Source organism: Durio zibethinus, chromosome 10, assembly GCF_047325235.1.
Source record: "Durio zibethinus cultivar Kanyao isolate XHJ-2024 chromosome 10, ASM4732523v1, whole genome shotgun sequence".
Lineage (NCBI taxonomy): Eukaryota > Viridiplantae > Streptophyta > Magnoliopsida > Malvales > Malvaceae > Durio > Durio zibethinus.
In genome coordinates, this window is record NC_143171.1 from 28,077,734 (window position 1) to 28,093,024 (window position 15,291).

The window sequence follows — 15,291 nt, forward strand, 5'->3', positions numbered from 1 at the left end:
CAATATATGTATCTAATCTAGTTTTTTCTGAACTAATTTATGTTTGATCAGTTCTAAAGGTATTCTTTTTAGAGTATATTTTGTTTGAAAAGATGTCGTAAATCATAATATTTGCAATCAAATTAAAAGTTAATAAAAGTATTTTCTAAAATATTTATTTCTTCAAAAATTATTGCTTTTAGGAATTTCACAGCAAATTCCCATGATCAATCTTGTGTTGAAATCCTAACAAAATACTTGAAAAAAGGCTATTATCAGATACTAAAAAAGGGTTAGTAGCTGTTAGACTGACTACCAAAGATTTGCATAAAAAATGAACTTGTCTTTTCGTCATTGAAAATGGAAATTTAATCAAGCTTGTGATGCATGAAGAAAGAATTTGATTGTTTATATATATATATATATATATATATATATATATATATAATTATATAATTATATAATTATATATAATTATATTCGAATATTGCCAAATGATAATTTTCCCAAAATCTGTGATATGGTGTAACAAGATTCATCAGTAAAAAAATACAGTATCTAACACATAATAAGTAAATTTTTTTGGCATAAAAGAAAATGGTTTTTGGATAGGAAAAATGATTATAAGTGTTAATATTTGAACTCAAAACTTACTACAATAAAACCTGTGATGAAACCTGAAACTTAAGCTGAAATGGTTTGCTCATCTTGTGAATTCCCACAAAACAATTGTTCAATCCCAGCTCTCTCGCAATTTCCCTGTCCCCTAAGCTTCACCTCTCTTGTAAACTAGGAAGAAACTATAAAAATTTCTGTTGCATTCAAGCAAGAATTCGTGGCATCTCAAGGCCCACTTGTTTTTTCTCATGTCAAGAAATGCTAGGAAGTATTGCTATTTCCATAATATCTTTGACAAAAGACTTTACAGGGCATGCAGCAGCACTGCCTTATCTTCCAGGGAATAAATGTTTCGGATTCACTTGTGGTTACTTGTTCTTAACTTAAGAGACTCGGAACTAACCGAAAAGAAAGCAAAAATACATGGCTTGCATGTGAATCCTTTTACAAGGCATGAACTCAAATTGATTCCAAGGTCACCTGGAAGGTTTTGTCATGTCATTCTGACATCTTTGGCCTAGCCTGAGTATAATTATTAGTTGTAGCCTTCACCAGGTCGTACACCTCTTACAGTTTTGTAGGCCTGGAGATGTTGACTGTATTTGAATATGGTGAGGATCTCAGGTGTTTATATAGATGTTGCTGTCATCAAGGGTAAGATTTATCTCTTCACTAGTCATGGGGAAACCAGGACTTCAAATTTGAACTCTGATATCGTATGCTGACATTTTCTGCATGCGAAAAGTGTTTCTACCTCTGAAAATGATCTGCTTTTAGTTGCTTCTCATGAAGAGCTATATGTCGCTCACTTTCGTCCTGCTGAATGTTCTATTATGATTCACCAGCTAGACTCTGAGAGGAAAGAATCGGTGAAGGTGAAACTAAAGGGTGAAATATTGTACTTGGGTGACATGTTGTGGTTCCCAACCCCATCTGGACCGCTTTCGCGAGCACTTGAATCGAGTCTGCTACTCGGGAACCGGCTAACACGGCACGATATGTTGGTGGCTGGTAGATTGAACAAGCGTATGCATGCAACTCCCAAGGATGGGAGACCAGACATCGACATGAGTTCACCCCTTTGGTATTTTCTCACTTATCAAGCTATATTGATTCAGTTTACGAGGGGTAGTTGATGTTCTGAAGCATGTATTAGTTTGTTTTGGAGGCAAAGCTAAGCAATCTGGAAAGTCTAATGGTTCTAGGCGAATACCCTAATCTTCAAGAGTACATAACAACTCAAAACAATTACCCTCTGTTTCACCAAAATAACTGTTTCAAGAACACCATCATCACGAAGAGCAGAGAAAAAAGAATGGACAATTTTTGTTTTATCTGATTCCAATTCCATTCACAGATATATGAATAACAAACTTTAGTGAGCACTGAGAACAGTGATCAATTATCCAACCATAAGAAATTGCATTGAAAAGGTGATTTAACAAAAATTCAAGTCTAGAAGCAAAAATCAATGAATGTTTGTCTAGTAGCTTATTTCTTCTCAAGTTGGAAAAAGGACTCATCAGTTCACTCCATTACCATTCGAGAAAATAACCAACTGGTCATGGCAGAACCTAGATCATCCCAATAAGCAATTATTGCCGAATCAAATCTCCAAAAATCACATTAGTATGAGGAAACTGGGGGGAGGCTAGTTGACAACATCAACAACTAGCCTGCGAGATTTGAAAACAGACCACTTCAAACGCCGGTAGTAAGCAGCTTGAAGTAATGCCAATGACAATACAAATATCCATTTAAAACCCATCTGCATTAGAAGATAGAAATATCAGAAATAAATTAGTTAAAACAAGGTTTTTAGAGTTTAGATGAAACAATTGGTTATAATAATACACACCAGCTTCCTTTCTTCCATTTCTGGTTCTGCTGCCCACGACAAAAATGACACCACATCTTTCCCCATCTACACCATAAAAATATGGAAGAGTGAGTCATGTACCTCATTAAATATGCAAATACTCTGGAGGGTTCTTGAACCCATAGGCAATGTGAATGAAACAGAAAATGAAAACCAACCTGTGCTTCTGTTGCAGGGGTACCATCTTCATACTCCACAGCACCATCAATAAGCATTTTAGGCATGGCGATTGCTCCCCCGGGGAAGTAAGGGTTATAGTGTAACCCCTCTCGAATCTACAAAATTAGGGAATGATGACTTTAGGTATTACTCTCAACCAAAAATATCTAGTGGAGACTAGATATGTGTAGCCTGCTATTAGCAACAAGGTGTAAATGCAAGTACCATATGCATATCAAAAGTTATTCAACAGAAAAAGCTACGTCGGGGAATCGATGCTTAAATTCAGAATTATTGCTGCGACAGAAAACCATAGCATTTAAAAAGTGTCATTGAAAAGCAGCAGTTGGAATGGACCCAATTTGAACAGCTCTAAAACTTCATCCCAACTTCAGACCCACACTGTCTCTCTCCTTGTATCCTCCCAATTGCCAATATCTAAATATCATTGCCTAGGGTATCATTCTACAGAGATATAGAATTCCAATATTGGATGTTTGTACAAAATGCCATGTCATGCAAGATAGTGTAAAGAAGAATTTACCGCAACACCAGCAGGAGGATCACGGTAACCAGTTAAAAGGGCAAACACATAATTCTGGCCATTATGACGAGCCTGAAAGAATAAAAAATATGATATCTCAGGGATATATAATCAGAAACCTGCACAGTGAAGTGATCTAAAAAGTTAAGGCAGTAATTACTTTGGTAATGAGACTTAGATCTGGAGGATAAGCTCCTCCATTGGCAAACCTAGCTGCTTGTTCATTTGCATATGGCTGAGGAAAACGGTCACTGAGTTTACCAGGACGAGTAAACATCTCACCCTCATCATTAGGTCCATCAACCACCTCAATCTCAGCTGCCATAGCCTTTGTCTCCTCTTCTGTGTATGCAACACCCACCAAATCACGGTATGATACAAGAGACATAGAGTGGCAGGATGCACACACTTGCTGGTACACCTGGTGACCACGACGGACCCTGATCATGCAAAATTAATCTCACATCATGAACAATATGGTACCAAAAAATTAAAATATTTTGCCAATGCTTAACCCAATATTACAATTGTAGCGATTTAAAATAGATTCCTAGGGAAGAGTTGAACCCAATGTTTAGATAGATGCATCCTATTCTCCAAATAGAAGGTGCGAGTGATATACATGGTCTTTGTGCAGAGAAACGCAAGCAATAGGAGCTAATTACTAATAGGAAGACTTGATAGTCTAGGACTTAAGGGATAGGCTGACAGCCTAGTCCCACCTATATATACTACCATTAACGTTCATATTAGGATCAACCTTTTAGAATGTGTTTATTCAGGGGAATAAAAAAATTTTCCCCCAAAATCTTGATTGTGGGTATTTGTTTCCCATGTTTGGTTTGGGATTATCCAATTCCAATGGAAATTTTCAAATTTCCAACAGTCCCAAAAGTCTAGGAATCAAAAGCCCACCTTTCCCAATGGTATTTTAGGATTCTAGGGGGAAAGTTGCTTGATTTCCAAATTTGACCTGAATAAAAATTTGTCACATCTATGTTCCCATTTTAAAAGCAAGTCCGGAATTTAATTTTAGCCCTTTTTTTTTAATTCAATTACGGCGTCTTTTTAACAAAATGCCGTAATTGATGCAAATTGGGAGTTTTCCAATATATCCTATAAATTCCTATTACAGCATTTTTCTAATGCATATGCCATATTTAGATATTTTAATGTTAGTAATAAATGTGCCAATTAAGGCGTTTCAATAAGGAAATGCCATAATTGAGTAACAATTATGGCTATATCAAACGCCTTAATTGCAACATATTAATATATCTTGTGCATGAATTATTGGTTCCAAGTTGACGGCATCATGAGGTTGACTACTTGACAATGCAGAATCTAGCAAAATCTCACAAGGACAAAAAAACAACCATGCAATTAATAAAGATAATATATATGTATGCATATGTATATATATTGTAATTGTATATTAGAATAAATATTTAATATAAATTAAATTTCTAATTTCGCTTATTTACTCAATTAAGGCGTTTATATTAAAAGAAGGGCTTAACTGAAAGTATTTATCAATTCTTATATATACTCAATTAAGGCATTTATATTTAACCCACACCTTAATTGACAGTTTTTTTCCATTTCTTATATTCACTCAATTACGGCATTTATATTAAAAAAAATACCATAATTAAAAGCTTTTTCAATTCTTAAATTCTCTCAATTAAGGCGTTTATTTCCAATAAAATAACATAATTGAGGGATTTTTTTTTAAGCCAATTACAGCATAATGTGCAATTCAACGCCGTAATTGAAAGGTATATTTTTATATTTGATTTAAACTCAATTACGGCATAATGTGTAATTAAACGCCGTAATTGAGTATATTTAATTTTAAAAAATAAAATCTTTGTATTTCATTTTATGATAAAGGCATCATTGCTGTTTGGCTCTTTTTTTTAAAACAAAATGAAAGGCTGCCTACAGGTTATCAAGGAGATTATGGTAAAAATATATGATTTAACGAATGCAGATTCCCCCCAACCAAACACAGGAATCTAAAAATTGGATGCCCTAAAAATCACACTTTCCCCCGCATATCACACTTTCACCCGAAATCCAAAATTCTGTGAGTCAAACACCCTCTTAAAGTAAATTTTATTCAGTTTTGTGCAAATAAAAAAAAGGAGAGGCGCAAAACTCACGAAGCATGGTCATATGAACTGAGGATGCCCTTGTGAGGCCAAGGATAATTTGGAACTTCTAACCCATGTTCTGCCTCATCAGCAGATGCTATCGCTGCAAAACCTAGAAAACCTGAAATACTAGCTCCAAGGAGTGCAACTGTCCTCTTACCAGCAAATCCTGCGTCCTCATTAGCTTTCCTTGATGTAAGCCACGATAATGCTGGAACCTGCGCAATAACATGTAACAAGTATTGGTAAAAGGAGAATATCAGTCTACGCGAAATTATATATTCCATTTAGTTGCAAACCATAAAGTGTACTCAATTGAATCCTATAGAATCAGACAGGCACCCTCGTATAAACGTTTCATGATTATTCAGAGGAAAATCAATGTAGCTAAAATTTCTAGATTATCCAAGAAAATCCAGTAAGAACTATGTAAACTACAGAGTCTTCATATGCTCACTCCACAGGCAAAGTATAACTGTAATATCAACACAGGTAAGGAAGAGAGAATCTTACAGCTGACTGAGATTGAAGCTTCCTCCTTAAGACCTGGTGGATTAGTCCTCCAGCCATTTCAGTTAATATTCCTGTAAAATTAACAGACACTCAATAAACAAAGCAGTACTTACAAATAAAATAACACAAAAAAAGGACCAAAAGAAATTAAATTGAGAATTCATATGATCTATTCAACAACTCCAAAAAAGTTCCTTTTTTTTAAGTCTATTATTCATTAATTCTCCAAAAAGGAAAAAACTTCAGAGAGTTCAAACAACTGGGTACTCATAAAATCAAAACGTAAAGGTGAAATACGCAAATAAGTCAGATTATGGATTTTTAGAATAAAAAAAGAAAAACCCAAGTTGAAAATAACACAAAGAAGCCAAAAAGGTGAAGTTTAAGATGAAAAAGACAAAAACTTCTAAAACCCTATCATGGGGGATCTGGGGCAGATCCAAGAACTGTGGAAAAAAAAAGAAAAAAAAACAAAACCCAAAGTTGAAAAAAGAAGGGAACAGAGAGAGAGAGAGAGAACTGACTTGAGAATGGGATTGAAGATTGATCAGAGATTCAGAGAGAGCTTGTCGTTAAAGGAACTGTCTGCTGCTTCAGAGATCCAAAGGAACAACAGAATGAAAAATAATAGAACGAAAATTGCGAAATAAAGAAGGTTGTTTTAAGTACACCCAAAATTTCTCTATATACCCAAATTTTCTTTGGAAAATACTCACATACCAAATATAAATTTTAATTTTTAAAAATAATAAAAATACCTTAAATAATTTATATGTTAAAAAATTATCTCTTATTTGTTTAAAATAAAATTTTAAGTGTTATATTATATTTTCAAAATTTTAATTTTAAGAAAGCAATGTAATTTTTAAAAATAAATTATCGGGAATAAAAAATATTTTTTAAAAATTTAATTTTGATAATACATAAATTTTATTTAAAATATATATTTAATTATAAATTTCTAATAACAAAAAAATCGAAATTTTTAATCTTTGGATCAAAATATTATTAACAATTTGATAAATTTGATAATAAATAAAGATTAGTGATTGAAATATTAGATATTATCAAATTTATTAATTTATTGTTGATATTATCGTGTGTTTCGACGTATAAAATATTTAAATTTAATAATAAAAACATCTAATTTTTTAATCGAATTATCTGATAAATAATTTTTATAATATTTATCTAATTTTAATAAGCGTACATTTAAAATAAATTATTAATTATAAAAAAACATTTGTGCAAATTAATTATTGCATCATGTGTCTACTGCATCATCTGTGGTGGAGGCATCATATGCGATAAGGTAATTACGCTTCATCGTATTATCGCATATGGTGCAACAATTAATTTGCGTTAGTACCTCTTAACATTTAGTAATTTTTTAAAAATCCATATTTATCATAATTAAAAAAATTATTGCAAATATTATTAAACGGATATTGCTTAGTAGCTAAAATATTAAAAGTTTCAATTGGCATATTTGTCTTGAGCCTTAAAAGCCAAGAACTTTGGGTTTTTTGGAAATAGAGATATGAGAAGCTTCATATTTTTTCGGATATTTATTTTTGAAAAATTTAAAAATTTTTTAAAAATTAAAATTTATCAAAAATAAATATCAATAAGATAAAAAATTTTTGAAAATAAATATTTAAAAAATTTTGAGGCCTTTCAAAAATGAATGTGCGAAAATTTTTAAAATTTTTCGGATACCTATTTTTAAAAAATTTTAAAATCTTTCTAATATTTATTTTTAAAAAGTTTGATTTTAGGAAATTAAAAGAAGAAAAGAAAAATAATAGGAATGAAAAATAGAAAGTAAGGAATGAAGTATATTTAGCATAAATAAAAAATTTAGTTTTAAATTTCAGGTGTGTATAATATTAAATTGGATGTAAATAGAATTCTAAAAAAAAATAAACCTGTGATTGTTTGTATTTAGTCGTGTGTCCACTAAAAGTCAATAGCTTTTGGGCTTTGGATGGCCTGGAACTCCTCCCAAGGCTGTTGTTCGGTCTTTCAATGATGTGAGGTCCAACCAGCCAAAATAGCCCAAAGAAAAAAATGACCCAAGAAACAAGACAGGACCAGTTTTTCCAGAGACAGCCCATGCAAGATGCAAACGCCGGCCGACCATGAAAACAGCAAACTAGGAATGCCCCTGGATTTCCGACATACGAGTAAAAAGTAGAAGGAAACTTCAAAAGCCAATAAAAACCATTGGCGCCCAACTTTTTTAGCACTTGAAACTCTAATTTTCTTCCTAATAAATTGAAATTGAGGATCAGCAGCAGCAGCACTCTTATGAAGCTGCAAAAGAAATGGCAAAAAATCTACATCACCATCATCAACATCAAAGCAAGAATAACATTTGCACAAAATTTGTATTTTTTGTGTCTTTTGCCTGTCTTGTGGGATTGGCTTGCATTGTAAATGTCTTGTGGGCATCTTCTTTTTCTTTTTCCTCTCCATATCTTAACGTTGTATACAATTGGGTGTCTCAGAAACCTCGTCTCTTTGTCGTGCCAAGGGCTGAAGAAGAAGAACCCAACATTGCTGACAAGGTTTTGTGTTCTGCCTTTTCCTCTTTTTGTTGCTTAATTTGGTTTTTGTGTCGGAAAAATGGGATTTTGATATCTATTTGTAGATAGGGGATGGAATCCTGGAAAGAAAGACGGGACGTGTAGCTGAGAGATTCCTATCAGCAACATTTGCCGATTTACCAGCACCTGATTTGCCATGGGAACAGATGCCATCAGCACCAGTTCCACGTCTTGATGGATCATCAATACAGATTAAGAATCTTTTCTATGTTCTTTCAGGATATGGCACTCTTGACTATGTAAGATTATCATTGCGGCACCAATATATCATTGCAGATTCTGTTAATGCTTCCAAATTTTTTAATCTTTTAAATTGTTTTGTTTTTGGTCTTTCGAGTTTTAAGCATTGTCTTCTCAACATTTCCTTTGTGAGGATTAATTGTTGCTTAGATTGAATGGTAGACTATAAATGCTGTAATTTGATTTTCCCATATTGATGCCTGATCTGTTGGGGTGGTGCTGCAGGTGCACTCTCATGTTGATGTGTTTAATTTCACTGATAATACATGGTGTGGGAGGTTTGATGCGCCAAAAGACATGGCAAATTCACATCTAGGAGTGGCAAGTGATGGGAGATACATATATGTGATCTCAGGTCAATATGGCCCACAATGTAGGAGCCCTACTGCTCGTACTTTTGTTCTTGATACTCAGACAAGGAGATGGAGCAGCCTGCCTCCTTTACCAGCCCCCAGGCATGTGACTATGATCCGTATTTACATGAACCAGACCACACTACATGATTTTCTATAACACTGTCAACATTGTAATTTTCAGGTATGCTCCAGCAACTCAGTTATGGAGAGGCAGACTCAATGTGATGGGGGGCAGCAAAGAAAACCGCCACACGCCTGGATTGGAGCATTGGAGTATAGCAGTAAAAGATGGCAAAGCATTGGAGAAAGAGTGGCGGACTGAGATCCCAATCCCTCGTGGAGGACCGCATAGGTTTCACTGCTACTGCTCTTTCAGAGATATTCCTTCAGGATTCTGTTTGGTCCCCTCCCCTCCCAACCGCCCTTTTCAACATGATCTAATTATGCAAATAAACATTTTAACAGGGCTTGTGTTGTGGTCAATGACCGACTGTTTGTAATTGGTGGTCAAGAGGGAGATTTCATGGCAAAACCTGGATCACCTATCTTCAAATGTTCACGCAGAAAAGAGGTATATGATAGCTAGTTAATGGATAAATTGTTGCACTCAGACTTCTATTCAGACATATCTTTTAAACTATCATACCAGGATGACATTTTTTTTTCTATTTTTCATGTTTGATTTTCTTGCTCCTCATGACCTTATAGTCTTCTTCACTGTTTTAGGTGGTCTATAGTGATGTTTACATGCTAGATGCTGAAATGAAGAAATGGGAAGTCTTACCTCCATTGCCAAAACCAAACTCTCATATAGAATGTTCTTGGGTAATTGTCAACAATTCAATCATAATCACAGGTGGTACAACAGAAAAACACCCAGTGAACAAAAGGATGATGCTGGTTGGAGAGGTTTTCCAGTTCCGTTTAGATTCACTGGTATGTGCTTTCTCATAAGAGAAAATTCCAATTACATTTTTTGAGGCAAAATGCCATGCAATCAACTGAAACAGGACATAAAATTGCTAATTGCAGACTTGGTCAGTGATTGGAAAGCTTCCTTACCGTATCAAGACTACCCTAGCTGGTTTCTGGGATGGATATTTGTATTTTACATCTGGACAGCGAGACAGAGGACCAGATAATCCACAGCCAAAGATGGTCGTTGGTGAGATGTGGAGAGCCAAATTGAATTTGTGATTAAATTTTTTTCCCTAGCTTAAACTGTCTCTTCAACATTGTTATAGCTCTTTCCCTTTCCTTGAAATACAAATCTTGTGTCAAGTATTTCCATTCAATTCTTTTTTCTCCCGATGGTGGTTTATGATAATTAGACGATTCATCATCAGAAATTTTGTTAGCTTCATGTGTACATTATGATTTGTAATGAAAACTGGATTTGTATTCTTCTCTAAACATTGCTACCCTAAAACTTAGGCTGATCAAACAGCAAAATTGTACATAATAGTCTACTATTTGATTATTGGCAAGCTGCCAAGGGGACCAAACCAGAAACTATATGCTTGTTTTCCACTTTTACAGGTAGGAGGCATAAGCAGATTGATACTGGAAACTGAAAGAGATTGGGGAGAGGTGTAAAAGCTGAAAAGTGTATTAAAAATAGACAAACCCCCGACTGTAATGCAGAGTTGGAACTCTGAGAAATTCAACGAGGTTTAATTGAAAAACGATCATCCACGTCTGCATTTACAAGGAATGGCAAAATTATCCATGCATCTGTTAGGTGAGATTCTGATATTCTTTTTGTTCTCTACTAGATGATGATCCAACAAGGACCTGTAACACTAGAGCTTGACGGTTATTAAAGAAAAAGTGCCAGGAAGAAGAATGTGATGAAGAACAGGAAGAGTGAATGTATGTTGAAAAATCAATATGCTAAAGGCACGTCATGTCATCCAATGAAAAGAACAAGTATGATTCTGATTCTCTCTCTTAAAGCCTTAATAGATCCAGCAACAAGCTTCCCACATTCCATACCGGTCTGAAGGAGTGGCCGCTTCATAAATCTTCCTGCACAACAACCCAAGAAAAAGAACAAAAAAACAACTCAGGACAGGAAGTCCAAATGTCAGTGAAAAAGCCCTGAGTAATGATAATAAAAGTATTTGGCCATTTTTAAGAGATTTTCCTGGTTTGTCTAGCATCAAGAGATTTCTGTTCCATTTTTAGTACTTTCCAAGTGACAGTATAAAGCTTCTCAAAGTATCTCTGCTACATGAACTTTGTTTTTTTGGTTACATACAAATCAATTCTTAGTCACCAAAGTTTTCTAAAGCCTGGTAGAATCAAGAAATACTGATTGGTCATATGGTAGTTGCAGGTTACTTCAACTGACCTGGTATATACTCTCCCATAGACAGGGACGTTACCCAAGTACTGCAAAGAACTTTTACGATTTTGCCAAGTTACAACGGAGAGTGGTAACTCTGAACAAAGTTCATCCAAACTAATATCAAAAAGAGTAACAATATAGAGTTAACACAGAGGGGACAGAGAGTGAGAGAAGATACCTTTCATTTCAATAAAGGGGCATAAGGTGCAGGGCATGGAGACACAGTGTGATCAGGTAACTGTTCAATCAAATCAATTGTTGCCTGCAAACATGCATAGAGAATTTTCTTTTCCAACCTAACAAGTTGAGTGGCAACTCGTCTCCTGGGATTCAAGTTTGGATCTGATAACTAATGGAACAAAAGTATGTCAATTAAAACTTTCTTTGCAATAAGTTCAGGTCTAATTGTCAACTTGGTCTATGAAGCCAACATTACCAAAGACTCATCTTCATTCAGAGTAGTAGGGTAGCCAGCCAGGCGTCTCTTGAAATAATCAGCAAGCTGGTCTAGCACTGCTCGTTCCATACAGGGGCTCACCTATTATCGCAAGTATGTTTCACCAGAATTTCAGAAAGACGAAAATGTTCCCCTCTGTTTAACTAAAACGATTTTGGAATTTTAATAGCCTATTAAGGGTGCAGCTAGATCATAGTTTATAAAGGATGAAAGGGCCAGAGCAGAAGACTTTTTCCTACCTGAATTAGCTGGGATTTCAGTTTTGAGCATAACTCTACAAATCTTACATTGCAATTAGGATTTCTTCATGCAGTAAATAAATTTAGCAATTAACAATTTGCAATAAATGAACTCACCGGGCAGACTGGACCTTGAGAAGAAAGAACAGATAGCATCTCCGAAGGATCTGAAACATAACTCAATCGCAAATATGGAAGCATATCCATAACAGCTTCTTTTTCCTTCCCGGCATAAACCTGCAGCAGGTAAAAAATAAAGATCAGAAGGAGAATGTCTTACAATAAACCAATTAATACAGGGTTTGAGTTCATACATGAAAAACTTGTACTGATAGTTTTCCATTTCTTTGAACAACCATTCTCTTGTCCTGATATTGAGGATCCTCAGTATTCAAAGCTGCCTGAACATACATTGAATAAAGCTATTATCACTCTTATTGATGCCATAAGCTTATAAGTATCATAACAATCCCATCACTTCAATAATTATTTTCAACATATATAAGACATCTAAGCCAAAGAAGTAAGGATCTCTATAAATTCACCTACTACCATGGTTGAGAAAGAAACCATGAAATTGCAGATATAAGATTGGTAAACTGGATTTTACCTCAACAACCAGCCGATCATAAGAATTATCATCATCAACAAAACCATAGTTAATAAGCAGTTTCGAATTAGGCTGTGGTCCACACCTAAAAAGACAAGAAATTCACCGCATGTCAAATTTTGTATTGAGAGATACAAATGGTGCAGCAATAGAAGGCAAAGATTTTGACACTAAAGCTGATTGAAAGAGATATCAAAATTACAGAAATGAATAAGATATATTATATTTATACCAGACAACAATAGATTCCCCAGCCTTATATGGGCGATCAACCACTAGTTCAACAGCACCATCAACAGCGCTTAACATTGCCTTGCAATTGCTCCTGTAAGCTAGCAATGGAGGTCCAAGAGGAACCAATGCAAATCTCCGAGCCAAAGGGACTTTCTGAGTATGAAGAAGTTTCAATTTATTATTCAAACATAATGTTTAAAAAATTTCAGGAAAGGAGAATAAAATGAGAGGGTTTTGGTATATGCAAGGCTATCAACAAAGTTTAACCAAGTCTTCTAAATTTATAGAACATGAAAAATAAGAATGTTGCCATCTAGAAATTCACTCATGTAATCAATCTCAAGGGTGGAGAATCACTTTTGAAAGTTAGGAAAAAGAGTATCACTGGCTAAAGAGAAAAGTTACCTGTAAATGTACCACACAAGACTGAACAGCAACAAAGGCTTGTTTGAAAATCTCAAATGGAAAGGCCTCAGTAGGTATATCATAGGGATATTGCTGCAACGCAAAGAAATAAAGAAACATTTATGATCACACTATAAAATCTAAGCTTTAGAAAGGAAAATGAAAAGAGAAGAAAGACAATACCTGAAAGAGAGACCCAGCCATAAACCAGACGGTGTCAAGTTCATTATACTCTCTTTTTATTCCTTCAGCCCTTTCAAGAACTTCAGCCTAACTTGTGAACAACAGAATTCAGTCATGAAATTCAATGAAGTATAAAACAGTAAATCAGCAATGAAAAAGGGAAAGGGAATAATAAAAATACATTGCACTATTGGTGCTACCTTAGTGGGGCTACCTGTTAGGTAAGCCAATTCATCTTCTGACCATAGAAGTGGAGATTCCACAGCTAGTTGGCTTCTTCCTCGTTGATGATCAAGCTCTCTGATATATGGATACCAGAATGATTTCTTTCCTTGTTTCTTCTCATACATTAAGTATAAAGCTAGGCATGCCAGTTCTGACAATTTATTTGTTGTCAAAAGTTCCGCTGCATAGAATGCCAGGCAAGTTCACACAAATTACACAACCAATCAACTAAACCAATGAAATCTCAGAGCACCTTCTTTTTCCCCCCTTTCCACTCAATTTAAATGCTATCATTACATACAAACATACAAGTATAGATGTTCCAGAAATGCTGCAAAGAAATGCAATACCACTATACTTGCTTCTTTTGTCCTCTAATCACTCACCATTTACCACAATGGTATAAAAAGTGTAGCTGGACTAACAGAACTCTATACTTTCTAGTTTTGCACGTGAGAAATCTACATGGAAACTAGGAACAAGTACAGGAAACAGTTGCAACACGATCTAAAGTCTAAACTACCACCCAAGTTCATAATTACCTCTATAAATTGGGACAAAAATTACCAATATATATCACCTACACACAAAAACCCCCTACGAATCAAATTTCCAATGTTGAAAAGAACATTCATTGCTATGTAAATTCTTCAACACATAAAATGCACCTTACCAACAGTCTCATTTCCCAGCACTCTCTCAAGCGTCACAACCAAAGAATTCGGCACCGAAAATGCCACGTCACCTGCCTGCAAAACCAATAACACATAATGAAACAAAAAAGAATAAAAAAAAAAAGGCAACTTTAACTCAACTTCTGAACAGAAAACACAAATATAACGAAATCCCATTAAAGAAACCGCCAAAGAGAACCACAAATTCAAGCCATTTTTATTTACCTGAAGATCCTCACTGGCAGCGACATAATGTATAGGCCTATGCTTCTCATCATGTGAAGGCCTATCTTTGAGCACAACTCTACAATGAGGCAAACCCTTTTTTTGCATCCAAGATCTCAAGTCCCCAAATTCATCATCTTTCTTGCTGCAAAGTTCCTTCTTTGAACCAGCCACAAGGGTATCAGAAGCTGAAGCCAGACAAAGATTGTTCCTTTTTCTATAAACTATACTGGCATTAGGGTTCTTGGAGAATGGAAGTGAAAGGTGAAGTAAAGGAGACAAATTGAATTTGTTATGCAAACAAGTGAGCTCCATTTATGTAGTCGCTTGGAGGCACTTGAGCAGTGAAAAAAAAGGCTGAGGCTTTTAAGGTTTTGAAGAAATTATTTGTTGGGGAAAGGAAGAGAAGGGATACGAGAAGAAAAGGTTTGAAAGGGCGATGTGAAGAAATTGGGTCTTGGGTATAATGGGATTGGACTGCAAGGAAACAAAAACCTTTGGGGCTTTATTGTGTGTGGACCAGCAGATGCTGCTCAAACTTTGTGGTATTTTGATCTTGAATTCTTGATTTTTTTCATGTTGACCCTGTTTATAAAGTTGGCACAAGCATTTGATCAAGAGAAGTTGAAATTAAAC

At 35.0% G+C, this 15,291-nt stretch overlaps 3 protein-coding genes across 7 annotated transcripts; 1 reads left to right on the forward strand and 2 right to left on the reverse strand.

Moving 5' to 3' along the window:
- Positions 1-1,905: 1,905 nt before the first annotated feature.
- On the reverse strand, positions 1,906-6,521 carry LOC111292578 (cytochrome c1-2, heme protein, mitochondrial). Its single transcript, XM_022885023.2, has 8 exons — positions 6,373-6,521; positions 5,849-5,919; positions 5,345-5,553; positions 3,340-3,619; positions 3,180-3,251; positions 2,635-2,751; positions 2,456-2,521; positions 1,906-2,365 (listed from the first exon to the last, which is right to left on the reverse strand). The coding sequence occupies exons 2-8, from the start codon at positions 5,903-5,905 to the stop codon at positions 2,249-2,251; spliced, it is 918 nt and encodes a 305-aa protein (XP_022740758.1). The 5' UTR covers positions 5,906-5,919; positions 6,373-6,521; the 3' UTR covers positions 1,906-2,248.
- A 1,489-nt stretch (positions 6,522-8,010) lies between these two features.
- LOC111291995 (kelch repeat-containing protein At3g27220-like) lies at positions 8,011-10,727 on the forward strand. Of its 2 annotated transcripts, XM_089767118.1 has the most exons (8): positions 8,011-8,418; positions 8,502-8,696; positions 8,923-9,152; positions 9,235-9,405; positions 9,519-9,624; positions 9,780-9,989; positions 10,086-10,218; positions 10,593-10,727. In XM_089767118.1, exons 1-8 carry the CDS (start codon positions 8,176-8,178, stop codon positions 10,625-10,627), a joined length of 1,323 nt encoding a protein of 440 aa, XP_089623244.1. In that variant the 5' UTR covers positions 8,011-8,175; the 3' UTR covers positions 10,628-10,727. The 2 variants fall into 2 exon arrangements, with proteins under 2 accessions (XP_089623244.1, XP_022739906.2); XM_022884171.2 differs by lacking the exon at positions 10,593-10,727 and having other exon boundaries at positions 8,016-8,418; positions 10,086-10,310.
- LOC111291994 (uncharacterized) lies at positions 10,643-15,285 on the reverse strand. 4 transcript variants are annotated; one of them, XR_016345929.1, is made up of 14 exons: positions 14,656-15,278; positions 14,430-14,505; positions 13,732-13,937; positions 13,532-13,618; positions 13,349-13,441; positions 12,942-13,096; positions 12,710-12,794; positions 12,414-12,500; positions 12,217-12,336; positions 12,100-12,134; positions 11,840-11,941; positions 11,582-11,752; positions 11,407-11,497; positions 10,643-11,081 (listed from the first exon to the last, which is right to left on the reverse strand). XR_016345929.1 is itself a non-coding variant. In XM_022884169.2 (12 exons), the coding sequence occupies exons 1-11, from the start codon at positions 14,968-14,970 to the stop codon at positions 11,585-11,587; spliced, it is 1,494 nt and encodes a 497-aa protein (XP_022739904.2). In that variant the 5' UTR covers positions 14,971-15,275; the 3' UTR covers positions 10,643-11,081; positions 11,582-11,584. The 4 variants fall into 4 exon arrangements, 1 of the variants encoding a protein (XP_022739904.2); XR_002690462.2 differs by lacking the exon at positions 12,100-12,134 and having other exon boundaries at positions 14,656-15,285; XM_022884169.2 differs by lacking the exons at positions 11,407-11,497; positions 12,100-12,134 and having other exon boundaries at positions 14,656-15,275.
- Between the last annotated feature and the right edge of the window lie 6 nt (positions 15,286-15,291).